At 43.7% G+C, this 17,307-nt stretch overlaps 1 protein-coding gene across 2 annotated transcripts in view; it reads right to left on the bottom strand.

Moving 5' to 3' along the window:
• Nucleotides 1-17,307, bottom strand: part of RBM33 (RNA binding motif protein 33) — a 134,514-nt gene that overhangs the window by 82,996 nt on the left and 34,211 nt on the right. For both annotated transcript variants that reach the window (XM_042976261.1, XM_042976270.1), the window contains exons 4-5: nt 14,876-14,952; nt 12,228-12,540 (exon numbers count right to left, since the gene is read on the bottom strand). In XM_042976261.1, coding sequence (XP_042832195.1) covers nt 12,228-12,540; nt 14,876-14,952 — 390 coding nt within the window. The remainder of the gene's footprint in view (nt 1-12,227; nt 12,541-14,875; nt 14,953-17,307) is intronic.

Below are 17,307 nucleotides of genomic sequence, written 5' to 3'. Positions count from 1 at the left end.
ATTAGTTTTCCCCCAATTCCATGGAAAGATACAATGCATTCTCTACCAAAATCCCAATCAGACTTTTAATAGATATTGGCAAATCAGTTACAGAATTTACATGGAAATCCACAAGATCTAGAATAGCCAAAACAATCTTGAAAAGGAAGACAAAACTGGTGGATTTACACTACCTGACTTCATGCTACAGTAATCAAGACAGTATTACACCAGCAAGGGAATAAAAAAGGTTCCAGAAAGAGACACAAACTTAAATGGTCGATTAATTCCCAATACAAGCACTAAGGCAATGCAGTGGGAACAAATAATGGTGCAACAATCAGGGGCACATACAGAAAACAGTGAGCCTCATTCACACACACACACACACACACACACACACACACACACACACGTATCAGTTGCGATAGATCAGAGACCTAAAGTATAAATAGCTAACATTACAGAGCCTCCAGAAGAAAACACAGGCTAGTATCTTTGCAGCTCTGGGGTAGACAAAGATTTCTTGAGCCGCAGAATTACCTGGTCTTCGTCAAAATTAAATTTTCTGCTCATGACAAGGCACCTTTAAGAAAATTGTAACACAAGCCACAGTCTCAGAGAAAATATTCACTATACACATAAACGTCTATCTGGATATAAACACCTATCTATCAAGAACATACAGACAGTAGGTGTATAAATGTTCTACGTGGAGCAGGCAGATATAGACAACACATACGTATGCACAGACGATATATACTCTCCATGTGGAGTAGAGAGACAAAAATTAAAAAGACAATCCATGTTTTTAAAAGACTAAAAATAGACACAAAGAAGATACAGAAGTCCAACAGGCACAAGGAGTGGCACTCAACATCCTTAGTTAGCAAAGGAATACACACTTAAGTCATGATGACACAACCAGTCCAAGGACCAAACGGAAGGCAGACAGGACCAAGTGACGGAGAACGGAGACTCTCGGGCACGAGCACCGGGAGTACAAAATGAAACAACCACTCCGCGAAACCATTTGGTGGTCTCTTCTAGAATTAAACATATCTCTACCCTGTCTCAGTAATTCCATTCCTAGGTAACACCAAGGAACATGAAAAGATATAGCCACTGGCAGATGTGTAAAAAACTCTTCGTATTACTTTACTCATGATTAAAAAAACAAGGAAACCCAAGTATCTATTTATTATTGGGAGAATGAACAAATATGGTACACTCACAAGACGGGATGAACTACCGACATACACCACAACTACCTGGATGAGTCTCCAAAACGTTCTGTTAAACAAAAGAAGCCAGACGCAGAGTCAACCTTACATATGACAGGGCTACATTTCTGTGAAGCTCTAGAAGAGGAAAGACTGATTTCAGGCGACAAATACGAAGCGCCGTTTGCCTCTGGGGAGCCAGGACTGACCAGAAAAGAAAGAAGAGGGAATCTTCTGGGGTCACAGAACTGCTTCTTACAAAGGAAGACGGTAACTGGAAAAAAACGCGGCTCAAAACACCGAACCGCACGCGTCAGATCTGTGTCTGCCGCTGAACACGAAGGGGACCACAGTTTTCACAGGAAGCATGTGACACCGTGCAAAGATATTTGCGGACTTCCCTCATCACTTCTCGTAGACACGAAAACGGTACCTAAACCGGCAAGCCCGTTTACGCCGTGTTTGAAGACCGCAGCCCGAGCGGCACCGAGGCGGCCAGAGAATGAGACGGGCTTGGCGGTCATCTTCGTAATTCTGTCTTTCTCACTTGATGCAAGGACAGTGACTTCTTCGTCCTAACCAGGCAAGAACGTCCGGTAAATAAAAGGAGCCGCCTAAAGTAGGCCTCTCCGTCGAAGTCCCTCTCCGGTTCCGTAACTCAGACTCTACTAGGTACTCAAACGCAGCTCCTGGAATGCGGTCTTCCGCCTCCTCGCCTCGGCAGAGGCTGCGGGACTGCCCGGGGCGCGGCCGTCAACACCCTGCAGACACCGAAGGAAATGGATGAAAAAGCCAGAGACACCGCCACACGGGCAGGAACCCGGTGCGGCGGCTGACTGCAAGTGGCACTCCTCCCGGAGGGCTCTGTGAGCGACAGGCTCCGAAAGCAAAAGGCACGACGGCAGCGCACAGCGCACGACCCCTACCTTCCAACACCTCAAGCAGCATCGCGCCCACACGCTCCCAGTAAAGATCTTGTAGACGGACTCTACTGTCAGAAAGAAAACAAGCCCCAAATCCGTGTCACGAGGGGAGAGACCAGCACATGTCCTGCCTCCAAGAAGGACCATTAAAAGTCCTGACAGCGAAGAACATTACAAAGAATTTTCAGTCAGTACAAAACAAGCAACGTAAACAGGGTAAACTTCAACCACCGGGACAGAAGGACAGGAAAGTAAATATATTGAAAAATATGTTACAGGGGCGCCTGGGTGGCTCAGTCGGTTGAGCGTCCGACTTCAGCTCAGGTCGTGATCTCCCGGTCCGTGAGTTCGAGCCCCACGTCGGGTTCTGTGCTGACAGCTCGGAGCCCGGAGCCTGCTTTGGATTCTGTGTCTCCCTCTCCTTCTTCCCCTCCCCTGCTCATGCTCTGTCTCTCAAAAATGAATAAATGTTAAAAAAATTTTTTTTAAATATGTTACAAATACAAATACAGTAAATATAAAAATACAAACGTATTAAAAACACTTAAAAAATATATTAAGCAACATAAATAAGGCAAACTTCAACCAACCATCAAGGACAAAAGAATAAAGTAAATGTATGAGTGACTTTTTAAAAATACTTTCAAATATTGGGGCGCCTGAGTGGCTCAGTCGGCTGAGCCTCCGACTTCAGCTCGGGTCATGACCTCACGGTCCGTGAGTTCAAGCCCCACGTCGGGCTCTGTGCTGACAGCTCAGAGCCTGGAGCCTGCTTCGCGTTCTGTGTCTCCCTCTCTCTCTGCGCCTCCCCCACTCATGCTCTGTCTCTGTCTCAGAAATAAACATTAAAAAAATTTTTTTAATACTTTCAAATACTAAATTTAAAATTAAATTATGGAATATGGAGCTTAAAAGAAAAGAAAGCAAATACTATACCTCCCAACAGATAGCATTAAAAAAAAAAAAAGAGTATTTAATCTGGATGAGACTTTACTTTCTGTTCTATAAAAAGATTCATACTGAAATCCACCCTTAGGATGTTTCATATGAGAATTAACAACTAGAAATCACAGGAGTTAACAAATGCAATCTGGTTCTTTGCCTTACACATTCCAGGGTCAAAATTTTAACCATCTTATTTTCCCCACTTATAAAAGTTATTTTGGTCATAGCAAAAATATTTCAAAACATTTGGGGTACAGGGGCACCTGGGTGGCTCAGTTAAGCAGCCGACTCTTGAGTTCAGCTCAGGTTAAGATCTCCCGGTTGTGAGTTCGAGCCCTCATAGGGCTCCGTGCTAAGGGCAGAGCCCACTTCGGATCCTCTGTCTCCCTCTCTCTGCCCCTCCCCCCCACCCCCACCCCCATCCCCGTGTGCTCACTCTCTTGCTCTCGCTCTCTCTCGCTCTGTGTCTCACACACACACACACACACACACACACACACACACACACGCAAATAAGTGTTAAAAATTTTTAAATAAAACATTTGGGATACAAAGTATCAAATAACCCCCACCATCTAGAGGTAAGTAAGCACTATCACCATTTTTTATCCATCCATTCGGATGTTGAGAGTCTCACACCCACCACACACAAGCAGATGGAGGAATTGTATCATCTGGGTCTTTTTACTTCACATGCCCGACAGAGAGCCAGGGCACCCTCTGGTAAACCTACAGCCCCCGTCAGTTAACCCTCTAGAAAAACCTACTCCGTCGGTTCCGTTTACTCTCAAGGCTGCAAACGAACAGCCAGAGTACACATCTTTGAACACATCTTAAATGGACTCTTTCAGATGACTTCGTCAAGGTGGAATTATTGAGCCAAAGGACTCGAAGGCTTTCGATACTGTCAAGAACAGTGAAGGGTGTGTGATTTACCCTTCTTGCAAGCTAATGAGGTCGCCGGCCACCGTTCCACGGAGGCAGTGAGAGGACATGAGACCCTGGTCACAGTTGAGGACAACGCATGACTCTGACCCAGAGCAGTGGCATTTTGGGGCCAGCTCCCTGAGCCGATTCCCTGTGCACCCTGGGAACGCAGGGGGCTGTGTTACAGGACACGGGAGGGACCCAGAGTTTAGCCCCCCCCCCCCCCGCCCCAGTGTGTTCTAATGAGCAGAAAGTACATCTGCCCCTGGTTCTTCAGGAAGACACTCCGTCTCTTAATCCGTGTGCTGCACAAACATCCATGGACAGACAGACGGCTGACGACAAAGGTGCAGTCAGCTTCGCTCGCCAAATATGCAGACATGAGAGACAGACCCCTGGCAGTTAACATTTCTGAAATGTCCCCCAATTGAATGAGACTATATCTGACCAATAATTTTGATTTTTGCCAGTATTAAAAAAGGTTAAAATTATCAGTTTTCATGTTATTTTACTGAATATATTTTACATACTTAATGCTCATTTGCTTACCTAATTTTTGGATTACTTTCTCGTATTATTTAGTCTTCTTTCTATAGGAGAGCTCATCTGTATATATTGAGTATATTTAACTCTTACATACTGAATATATTAACTTTACTAGCTATATTAATTTTTAGGCTCACATGTAACTATTTCCCCACATTTGTCATGTGTCTGAACTTCTTTACAGTGTTTTGGAGTACTTATATATAATCAAGTCACTCTTTTCCCTTATGACTTAAAAAAGCCTTATTTACCGGGGCGCCGGGTGGCTCAGTTAGGTGTCTGACTTCAGCTCAGGTCATGATCTCATGGTTCGTGGGTTCGAGCCCCACGTCCGGCTCTGTGCCGACAGCTCAGAGCCTGGAGCTGCTTCAGATTCTGTGTCTCCCTCTCTCTCTGCCGCTCCCCTGCTCACACTTGGTCTCTCTCGATCTCACTCAAAAATAGATACTTAAAACAAAAAAAGGCCCTATTACCATGAGTAGAAAGTAATAACCAAGACAACTTGGTGCTCAATTTTCCACATTTTCTATCATGTCCTTAATAATAAAACTCCTAATTTTGACTGGACACGCTGTCACCTAACAAAACACTATATACACCAGTCTCCCTTGCTGTGAGTTACAGCCACGTGCCTAAGGCATAACTCAAGAGACATTTATGAAGTGTCGTAGGAGAACTCAGGAATGTATCTTCAAAGGGCGAGCAGGGTCCCTGTTCAGTCTTCCGGCAATCAATCCACTTTTTGGATGTAGACCGTGGTAAAAACAGCAGCCCTAGAACATACCATGGAAGTCTAGAAGTCTGGGTACCTGATTACCCAGTGAGGTCTACACCAGATCTGAAACACCTTGTGGAATTTTTGACATTAGTGAAAAATAAACCTCTTAATATTTGCTGAGTATTCTCTTCTGCAGGTAAGCCTAAGGCCATTAGGTCACCATTATTAAAGTGTTTTCTTCTGGGGAGCCCGGGTGGCTTAGTCGGGTAAGCATCTGACCTTGGCTCAAGTCATGATCTCATGGTTTGTGAGTTTGAGCCCCACATCAGCTCTGTGCTGACAGCTTGGAGCCTGGAGCCTGCTTCAGATCCTCTGTCCTCCTCTCTCTCTGCCCCTCTCCTATTCGTGGTTGCTCACACTCTCTCTCTCTCAAAAATAAAACATTCGGAGCGCCTGGGTGGTTCAGGCAGTTGAGCATCCGACTTCGGCTCAGGTCATGATCTCGCAGTTTGTGAGTTTGAACCCCGCATCGGGCTCTGTGCTGACAGCTCAGAGCCTGGAGCCTGCTTTCAATTCTGTGTCTCCCTCTCTCTGACCCTTCCCCGCTCATGCTCTGTCTCTCTCTGTCTCTCAAAGATGAATAAACGTTAAAAAAAAAAAAAAAATTAAAATAAACATTTTAAAAAATGCTTTCTTCCAATACATTTACAATTTGACATGTGTATATCTATGTGTATAAGTGTATGTTTGGCTATTTTTTACACTGAAATATTTAGTCAATCTGAGATCCATATTGTATAAGGTGTAAGGGAAGAATCTAACTTTTCCCCAATTTAAGCCTTTAAGTATGTCTGAGATACTCTGTCATATTAATACACACATTAGGAGTTCATTTCCTTTACAAAAATGCTCCTCCAAAGACATCTCTCTCTTCAGAAGATACTTGAAAATGGAAGGCAAGATTACCGTTTTTTAAAAAACAACCCACTTTTGCTTTAAGATTGTAATGAACACAATTCAGCAATTACAGTCTGAAATATCTAGATCTACAAGTACAAAAGGCACTTCTGGAAGGCCCCAGGCAATGGTAACACCCGTTATCCTTTGACTGCTTTCAACAACAGTACTTCGTATCTCCAGAGAGCATCTGAAGATTAAAATCCACAAAAGCTTTTCTCATCCTAAAATATGCCACAAACACAATATATTATCAAAGACTGAAAAGACTATTACCTAAAATACTGAAAGAATAAATTATAGACAAAAATCAATTAAATTGATTTTCCGAATTCAAAATACCACCAACTAACAAATAGGACATGAGCTAACGGGTGTCCCTCTAAACGATTCAGCACTCGGAATGCTTTCTGCAGCCCCCTATCCGCCCTTCCTCTTCTCTCCTCTCATGGCGTCTTAAAGAGTTCTTTCCCGGACGTGTTTAGCCTGAACACCCCTCCCTGGTCTGACCGAGGCTGGCTCCAAGCTCTCCACCAGGCACTGTGGTGGACACGACCCACAGACATCTCTGGTTTCCCTGGACCTTGGTGCGGTGGCTCGTTACTGCCAGAACAGAGCAGTCCTAAGTAGGGGAACCATCTCCAATTTAACATCTCTTTTAGCTTTGTCTTGGTTCCTTGTCCTGGTTCCTTTTGCAAGTGCAGAATGTGAGTAAAGAGTTCATCACACTATTCTTCTATCTTATTCTCTGAGTTTCAAATTATTTCAAATAGCAAGAGACAGAAAGCACAAAAGGAAAAATCACATTTAGTGTGTTAGAGAGGAGAAAAGACACTATCGGAAAGTGTCCACAGCATGCACGTTCATATACTCTATCACAGCGCTGTGTCAGGGAAAAGAAAGGGTAAATAAAATGTTTTATATATTGAGTTTCTAAAGCACTGGCATAAGACCTAAAGTAAATGACCTAAGCCAGGGAAATACCACTTTTTGTGATCTTTTGGGAAAAGGAGGGGAAAGAGTATTAAGGAAAATAACTAAGGAAAAAAAGCATTAATAAGGAAAAAAAGTTTTAAAACCAACAGGTCCTAAGGCTACAGAATGATTTTGTGGCTTACGTGCTTGGCCCACAGGACAAGTTCTAAGGTTGGAACACAGAAGCTATAAACCCAATGCCTTATGCCACCTCTATTCACCCAAATGACACCCATTTTTCAGACTACTCCATGGGTTACTTCTTCCGTAAAGCCTCAACGCCTGCCCACCCACTTTCCCAACTGGCTCCAAGACGCCCTCAGCAACCAGAGGGCCCGTCCGTCTGTGAGCTTGTGAAGCAGGGGTCTGAGCCTCTGCTGGGAAGCTTCACTTCTATGTTTACATCACACGAATCTGCCCACATTCCTTCCCTCCCCCGTCTTAAGCTACACGTTGAGCACAGGGACCAAGCTTCCCAACCACCCTTGTTTCTTCAGCACCTGAGACAGCACCTAAACACGGGGAACCCAGAAGTATTCTTTTCATAATGGTTCTGACTAACGTACGTTAACTAATTTAAAATGATTACAGCACCCCTTTCAAAGCACTAACACATACATCACATTTTTTAAAGATCTCTACCCACGCCCCCCTCAAACATTTAAAATATTCTAACACTTAAAGGGCAAACAGCTAAATGGAAAGAAATCACAGCTCACCAGAACTCACCACCCAAAAGACTTGAGAAAGGTCAGGCTTTTTACTACACTCATCGTTCAAAGAAGAGATGTATCTATCAACTTTTCACTAATGCCAAAAAGATGGCTCATTTTAAATCTGGAAGGAAAAAAAACCACCAAAATTTTGGGCTCTTGTTAAAAGACGAACAAATACCTCTTCCGGTTCAGGAGCAACCTGGCGGTCAGTGATCTCATTTAATTCATCTTCAGCAACACAGTCTTCCTGCTCTTGGAGCCCGTGCTGCCCACAAGCCTGCAAGTATTCTCCATCCTGACAGCCATCAGAGAGAAAGTAAGTTTTTCTCATATAGCTTTGGGTTTTTACAAGCACTTTTCATCTTCAGCACTCATGCTTAATTATTTTGGCAGATTTTACTACGGCTATTGCCCGACTAAGCAGAGAGCACCCAGCACAAACACAGAATGCGCCCTCCCCTGTGTTCATGAGGACGGAGTGCAGTACGCTAGCCCGGTCGCTGAGCTTAGTGACCTAGCTCTGCTTCAAATCCAAGCGCCCTGATAATTAGCGCTACTTAAAATGAGCACGAAAGAAAAGTCCTCTTAAAAACAACGTGCATATGCTCGCGCAGCTCAGCAGCAGTAAGGGGGCTGAAATCATGCGAAACTTGAACCATTTTTACGGCAATAGAAAGCAACAAAAGTGTGAACCATTCAACTCAACACAAGAGCTTTATCAGCAATCACATTAGAACTTGTTTCTCCATCAGTCCATCCCTTGAATTAAACGGGTGACTCCAGCTTTGTAGGAAATGGAAGGGGCATGTCAGCAGGCAGGCGTCCCTTGAAGGGCATATGGAGGGAAGCAGACAAGCTGGCTAAAGACAATTCAAGAGAAAGAAGGGTTCCTGCAGACATCACCGAGTAACAAGGACATCTGATCCTACGCAGAGAGCTGAACTTCCCAGTGTGCCTGGTCACTGGCTGAAATACACAGTGGGTGGTTCCAAGACAAACAACCAAGAGTGAGCACGGACAGAACCCGAACACACTCCTGTGGAGTAGACAAGAGCCGCACCGAGAACGCCCAAAGAAAGCAGCTGTATTCCAGATGAAACACCATGTTAGATCCCACAAATGTCTCTGAGACTATCTGAACACACTGCGTTTTACTCTCCAGAAGAAACTGTTCACATTCTATCAAAAAGAGAAACTGGCACCACCCTCAAGTCACTGACAGCACAACTGTCGGATTTCAAATAAGGCCAGACGATGGTACTGAAAATTTTCAGCTAACGTACAATGGAGAAGAGCCTATCTCACTGGATTCGCACCAAGAAACAACAACCTGCTACCCTTCCCATATATTATCAATCTGAAATTGTTTTTACAGAACAGTGTTTTCAGAAATCTCAATCTATGTTCATTTTAAAGGCTCTAAATGGATTGTGCTTAAAAGTATAAATCACCCAACAATTTTTCTAATATTCTGTTAAATAATAAGCGATATAAACCTTTTCTTAATACAAGAGTACACGTTTTTAAATCAAATCCCAATTCGCTCTCAAGATCAGCACTGGTGAAAACTCATAATACCTAAGGAACGTCTTGCTCTATCTCTGTCTCAGAAATAAACATTAAAAAAATAAAAATTAAAAAAATAAAAATAAAAAAAGGAGGCGCCTGTGTCGCTCAGTCAGTTGAGCGTCCGACTTCAGCTCAGGTCATGATCTCGCAGTCTATGGGTTCAAGCCCCACGTCGGGCTCTGTGCTGACAGCTCAGAGCCTGGAGCTGCTTCAGATTCTGTGTCTCCCTCTCTCTCTGCCCCTCCCCCACTCATGCTCTGTCTCTCTCTGTCTCAGAAATAAGTAAACATTTTAAAAACAAACAAAACAAAACCTAAGGAACGTCTTACTATTGGGTATAACGGGAAAGAAAACCAGGATTGTTCTACCAACTTTTAAATGTGGACCTCAAGTTTCTTCATAAGTAAAAGTGTCCCTCCCAACTGTAAAATTTGGTGGCTTTGCAATTCCACTCCCAGTTAGTCCTTCCATGTGATTTTAAGAGTGAGCCCAAAAAGACCAAATGTGCTCATGGTCTGCATGTCACAGAGTTCGAGTCTAGCTCGTGAAAACAAATTAACAAATCCTAACCACGACATAGGCCACAGTGAAATAAACCCTTTCATCAACTAAAATGCTACTGGGACACACAGGTACGCAAACTACTCCTGCATTAGTTCATCTAATCATGAATAATGAATTCACTGCGCACCACCAAAGGCCTGGGAAGCCAGGGAGCGGCCCCCTCCGCGGCAGAGTGGGAGCAGAGCAGGAGCAGAGCGCCCCGGTTCAAGGCCATCTAGGTCCTCGGTCCAAAGCAAAGGTAATGCCAGACTCCACCACTATGACAACTATGCAGAAACCAGCGATTTTAAAGAAACAGGGAAGAAAGAGAAAAGAATGGCCAAGGCTCTAAAGCTAGATGTCCCGAGGAGAGCTGACACTACCTCGCCTCACCGTTAAGGCGTACGGCTCCCTGTGAAAATGTTAGGACACTTTCGGAAACTCTAAGCAAAACTGTTCGTGATTCTTTTGGTTTGAATCTTGAGTCGCCACATTGTTTTTCTTCTTGAGACCAGACTCATAGGTCACAAGACACTGGATAACTAAATTGGAGTTTACACAACCAGGGGCCTAAATGCAGGTCTAGTTTGACAATGCAACACAAGAGAGGGAAAGTCCTCACTTGTGAGAATTCTCTTTACGACAAATCCTGCCAGAAGGCCACAGTGAGAAATCTCTCCTATGCGGCCAGGCACAGCTGTGCTGGCGAGCACTTTCCACACTGACCTGTTCCGCCAGGTTCTAAGTTCACAGAAGGCAGGGGCCATGTCTCATGTCTCATATTCTAGCAAAATGTGTGCCCCCAGTGCCCGGACATCAGTGGAGATTTGCTGAGCTGTTGAATTTACAAGGGAAAAGGACTCACATATGATTACCCACTCATCTTATCGACAAACAGTAGAAATAATAAAATGCTCTAACCAAGCGAATAACCGGCTACATTTTTAAAAGATCTTGGCTTAATTTTTAAGAAACATCTTAAATGTATAGTACCCCAACTTCAGACAGTCCACAAACACACCGGTAAGCCAGACAGCACCTGTCCACACAGTGAAGACTTCTTACTAAGCCAAACCATTACCGTTATCAAAAGAACAAGCACCCATGATGCCTTTTACATGCTTTGATTTACCAAAACTACAAACATGTTCCCATTAAGAGAACGCATTCAAAAAGAATCAGATCTTAATAGTAACTACTGAGATATATAAACACAATCATGACTAGGACTAAATACCCTAAGGTTCCACATAAACAATCCTTTTCGAAATTACTCGCGTTTATATGTACGTATGACCAATGACCAAGATTCTGATTTTGAAATTTTTTTTCTCAAAAGCAAGCTTCCGCTGAATAAGAACATGACGAGAATAAGGCAACGCCGTTAGCCCCAACTGTGCACGTCTCCACCGGGTCCTGCCAGGCAGCCCAGGTGACATGGCCTCTCGGTGGAATTTCAGTATCACGAAAGCCTTAAGATTCTACCGATGACTATCGCGTGCTTCCCACATAGATTTTCATTAAGCGTTAGTTTTAAAAACAAGTATCTCTTAAGGATGAATCACTGAGACAGATGAGCGAGCAATCTTTCACGAGTACCTTTTCTTTCTTGACGGTTCAACTTTTTAAAAAGCTACTTATCAAAATCATCTTCCTGAAATAGAAATCAGCACAATCTTTGCTTCCTGATTACAGATAACAAATTACGTGTGACATTTCCAAAACTAACCTCCAATCTCTTTATTCATGTTTAGACAGTTCTCAGTTACAAAAAAGGATGAATGAACAGGACATCAATCACTCTGGAATATTAGCACCTTAAAGATGTCTTTAGCAGGTCAATAATCTTTTCACCTTGGAAGGACTTTATCAGATCTTGTCTAAAGCCTGGATAAAAGCTCTGCATTAAGTACTTCCAACAACTGACAGTGTATCTCCACCACACAAAGCTGTTTTCTTCCTTAAGGTGCAATCCTCAAGGTCACGATTCCGTGCAGCCTTCCAGAATGACAAAGGGGCATTACCTCCAGCCAAACAAGCTGTCAACACAAACTTTGTCATAGCTCAGATAAAGAAACTGGCAGACAGTGATAATAAGGTCTAATTTCCCTCCCTCCCGAGGGAGGGAAATAGATTTCAAATCAGTCTAGAAACCCATGCCTAGGCAGCCAGGTCATCTTCGGCCACACAAAGGAAAAAGACTCACTGTGAATTCATCTAAGGGCTCATTGATCTCGATGTCTAACACTTCGTCACTGTACAGCTGCCCCTCCTCCGGCTCCTCCACATATTCCATGTGGCCTTCCGTCAGCTCAGCGCCGTGGCCTTCGTAGCGTCCTTCCTCCGGGTACTCGTGAGCATACAGTTCGGATCCCCCAGATTTGTGATAAACGAGTTCGTCCTCTCCTTGTTCATACTCAGACTCCTGTTCTCCGGACTGGTCATTAGTGTTGTCAGACAGTTCAAATGACGTGACCATGCCAGATGTGGTGTTTAGACTAATTGTGACACCCTGAGAACTAAAGAGAACAAAAACAGAAAGAAAGGTGCCCAATCAGAGTAAAGCTCAAAATTAAGTTGCTCCATAAACGAACTGTCACAAAGACTTCAAGCACGACTGGCGAAAAGTTGTCCCGGTGACGGGCAGATGCACATTCCTCCAATCACGACTGGAAACAGAGCTCAGTGCGCCATACTGAGCCTGCGCCACGATCCCCTAACGCATACGGCGCCCGCACTATCATCAGACGCGTGTTTTTTGCCCAAGAGAATCAGATCAAGCAGATGGGGACACGAGTCTGGCTGGCAAAACTCTAGCACTGAAAACAGACGACATTTTATTTTAACTTCCAGGGTAAAAAGGATGCTCACTGTTTTCCAGGATTCCAAAGTAGAAGTGGCAGTATTACTCTAGAAACAGAAAAATCACACACACACACACACACACACACACAAACAAGGAGAAGGAAATAAACCACAAGAGACCTACCGATAGAGAACAAACTGAGGGTTTGAGGGAGGGCTGGGTGGGAGATGGGCTAGATCGGTGACAGGTACTCAGGGAGGGAATTGTGCTGAGCACTGGATGTTATATGGAAGTGATGAATTACTGAATTCTACTCCTGAAGCCAATATCCCACTGTATGCTAACTAAAATTTTAAAAAATAAAAATTTTAAAATAAAAGGTACACAAGGTGGAGAGAAGAAAGAAAGAAAGAAAGAAAGAAAGAAAGAAAGAAAGAAAGAAAGAAGAGAGAAAGAAAGAAAGGAAAAAATCACAGATGGAATTTTAAGAACAATTTTTTCTTTTCCTATTATGTAAATTATAAATTATTTAAAAAATCAAAATATTAAAAATGTGTGTGAAAATACATGTCAATGTTCAATAAAAATCTGTACTAGTCACAATTAAAAAAACAATCAGTTTGTAATATTTGGCAAATAACAAAGAGGGTTTTTAAACTACAAAAAAAAAAAAAAATCTGGGTGGCGGGATAGCTCGGTCAGTTAAGCGATAAAGCACCAGGTCACGTCGGGCTCCATTCTGAGCGTGGAGCCTGCTTGCGATTCTCTCTCCCCGCTCTCCCTCTGCCCCTCCCTCACTTGTGCACGCTCTCTCTCAAAAAAATAAAATAAAACTGCAAACAAATGACACTCAACGTATTAAATCACAGTACGCCAAACAGTAAGCGCCAAAACACTTAGAGGGCAAGATCTGCGGATAAAGCCGAGTGTACACGCATTGACGATGTCGCACAACAGACCTGGGAAACTTAAGTGGTGGAATAAACTAACTGAAAACTGCACTGCTATCCAAAAACAACCGCTTCATGTTAGAAAACCAGTTACAGATCTGTAGTTCGATAATCAATGGCATATGTCTGTTAACGACGTTCATGACAGAGAGATCTCCCGAAGTTTTCCCAATACAGGTCTTCTCATAAAACTGAAAACACTGCTCCGCCACCAGAGAATACTACACACCGCTCCCCGCTCTTCTAACAGAGCTTTACTGCATCAACAACAGAGAGACGTCCATGCTTGCTGGGGCTGGATATTCACGTCCCCCCAAAACTCATCTGCTGAATCCTCACCCCCCAGTGTGAGGGTGCCTGGAGGTGGGGCCTTGGGGAGGTGATCAGGTCAGAAGGATGGAGCCCCCCCCTCCCCCGACAGGGGTGAGTGCTGTTACAGAGGGGACCCCAAGAGCTCCCTCACCCTCCGCCAAGCGAGGACACAGAGAGAAGATGCCATCTGGGAACCAGAAACTAGAAACTGACCGTGCTGGTGCCTTAACCTTGGAGTTCCCGGCCCCCAGAACCGCGAGAAAGAAATCTCTGTTGTTTATCAACTACCGAGTTCATAGTGTTTTGTTAACGTAGTCAAAACCGACTAAAGTAACTATACTCACTAGAACAATTACACTCACATAGTCAAGGTAGAGCCTGAAGTACAGTCCAAAGGGATTTTCAAAATGGCAATTCTTAGTCAACAGACTACATATAAGTAAAAATGGTCTAAAAAAGAAACAAAAGCAGCAACATCAAACCGCAAGCGACAATACCGAGTGTGTGAGGCCACTGCCCCGTCCAATAAAGGAACTCAGTACACACCTTTCCCGAGCTCTCATAATCTGCGCTCAACAAAATCACACAGGTCATCAAATACAAGACCAAAAACCTACTTACAGAAATATACAGCTGCCACATAAATGTTGTATTCATATCCCGTGTAAAATAAAGCTGTGTTCAATGATATAGTATCACACTGTCAATCATATCCCGTTATAATTATAAATTACAGTTACTAGCAATTTAGTTCCAGAAAAATTTTAATGAGCTAATATGGAATACCTGAAATTTTCTTCGTCTTCATTATCACTCTGTAAAAGATCATCATTCAGCTCTTCATCTGACAAATCCGACTGATTCTAATTAAAACAAAAAATCTAATTAATGCATGCCACTTCCATAAAAAGACTGGTTACAAATGTGCAAAATTACATTGGCTGGATTATTTCTCACCCTGTTATTAGAACACGTGCCATTCAGTAAGTTACCTCATTCGGACAGAACCAGTGGAGAAACTCCACACATGGGACACCCACCTCCCCAGACACATTTCACGCGCAGAGTCAGGTGAGTGCAGAAACAACAAGGCTGGGCCGCCTGGCAGGGCTCGGTCAGTTAAGCATCCGGCTCGGGCCCAGGTCATGATCTCTCGCTCCGTGAGTTCGAGCCCCGTATCAGGCTCTCTGCTGTCATCACAGAGCCCGCTTTGGGTCCTCTGTCCGACCCCGCCCCTTTCTCTCTCTCAAAAATAACGAAACTTTTGTTTTAAGAAACAACAAGCCTAATGATCACATTTATTCTAAATCTAACCAAAAAAGGAAAAGGGGAGACTCTTTTGGTAGTATCCTATGAATATTTTTCCCTGTATCCGTAATACTTGACTAAATTCGACTTCACTCATATGTGGAATTTAAGAAACAAAACAAACAGGGGCGCCTGGGTGGCACAGTCGGTTAAGCGTCTGACTCTCGATCGCAGCTCCGGTCATGATCTCAAGTTTCGTGAGTTCGAGCCCCGCATCAGGCTCTGCGTTGATGGTGTGGAGCCTACTTGGAATTCTGTCTCTCCTTCTCCCTACACTACCCCTCTCACTCTCAAAATAAAAACTTTTTAAAAACTTAAAAAAGAAAGAAAGAAAAAGAAGAAGAAACACAGCAAACAAAGGGAAAAAAGAAGACAGACAAGAAACAGACCCTTAACTACAGTGAACACAGTGATGGTTGGAGGTTGGGGGCTGGGGGCAGGGGGCAGGGGGCAGGGGGAACAGGTGGCGGGGATTAAGCAGTGCACTTTGAGAAGCACCAGCGGACGTGTGGAAGCGAGAATCAGCATACAGTACACGGGAACCTGACACAACGCTGTGTATTAACTAACGGAAGTTAAAATAAAGACTTAAAAGAAGACTTGACTAAATCGAACACTGTTAGTACCCCAAATCTGAAGGTTTTTGTTTAAACAAAAACAAGGTGGAATTTCAGAAATAAGCAGATTTTAGAGAACTGGATCACCGAACTGAAATGGTAAGGAAATAAAACCGGTCCGTCCAATAGAGGTGACACGTGAAAACAGACCTGCCTGGCTCAGGTCCCGCCCCTGCTCCTGACAGGCCTGCGCACTCACCACACCCATAGGTGGAGGCAGCCTAGTGATTGCACACTCCAGGTTTTGCCTTAAATACACACCAGTATCTTACACTTCCGGCGGGAAGGGGGAGGAAGTGTCCCTTCACACTTTCCTTCCCTATTCAAATTACTTTCACGGTATATACAAATTACCACCCCCTCCAAAAGAAGCCCCTCCAACACACACGTTATGAAAAAAGGTAAAAACAGGAAAAAAAAAAAAAAAAAAAGATTTGATTTTCTAAAGATGAAACAAGCAGTCTTTTCCTAACATTTTACAGCTTGTAAAACTAGCTTTCTCAAACTTGTCTGTACACTCTCGTTATAATATTTTTGACATAAGCCAAGAAAATATGAACCTTATAGTTCTCACGGGTCTCAAGGAACTCTACTTAATGGCTGACATTCTAACAAGATAAAAATGAACTAACACGGGCCATGAAGTTTACTTGAAGAAGGGAGGGGTGGACCTGTATGAAAAAGAAACAGACTGTTTCACAGCCAAAATCAAGTTCTGCTTAGTCGGCCACAGAATCTGTCCTCCACTAAAGAAGATGAGCCAGGCCTGCCTAAATGTGGCCGCCCAATTTATTAAAGAAAGCCACAGAAAGTCTTTAAAAATTAACATTTCAATGAAAGCCAAATGACATTCTGTAAGAGGCTGCTTCCTTGAGTTTCTTTAAAATTTTAAGTACTTGTCAAAACTCAGTGAACCAATAAATAATTCACCAAACAAACAAACAAACAAAAAGGAATATACGCTGTGCCGGCCCGACGGTAACCAGATCTTACCTGTGGACGCTGAATGTGGTAAGTACCGTGCACGGGAGGCAAGGAACAAACACCCACTTTGCTGACAGAGCAGAAGTGGAGACCTAGATTCCATCTCTGAGGCAAAAACTGCTTTTCAACTACATCCCAAAGAACCGGGGCAAAGAACTGGCCAAGGTGGATAAGGGCCCTGCTGCAGAGACAGAAGGCATCCCGCTGCCGCCCTCACGCATTCCTGTTCCATCAGAAAGGAGACCGAAGCGGAGACGCCTGGGTGGCTCGGTGAGTGAAGCGTCTGACTTCAGCTCGGGTCATGATCTC

This window comes from Panthera tigris, chromosome A2 (assembly GCF_018350195.1).
Source record: "Panthera tigris isolate Pti1 chromosome A2, P.tigris_Pti1_mat1.1, whole genome shotgun sequence".
In the NCBI taxonomy this organism is placed as follows: Eukaryota; Metazoa; Chordata; class Mammalia; order Carnivora; family Felidae; genus Panthera; species Panthera tigris.
This window is presented reverse-complemented; position numbering and strand designations above follow the sequence as displayed.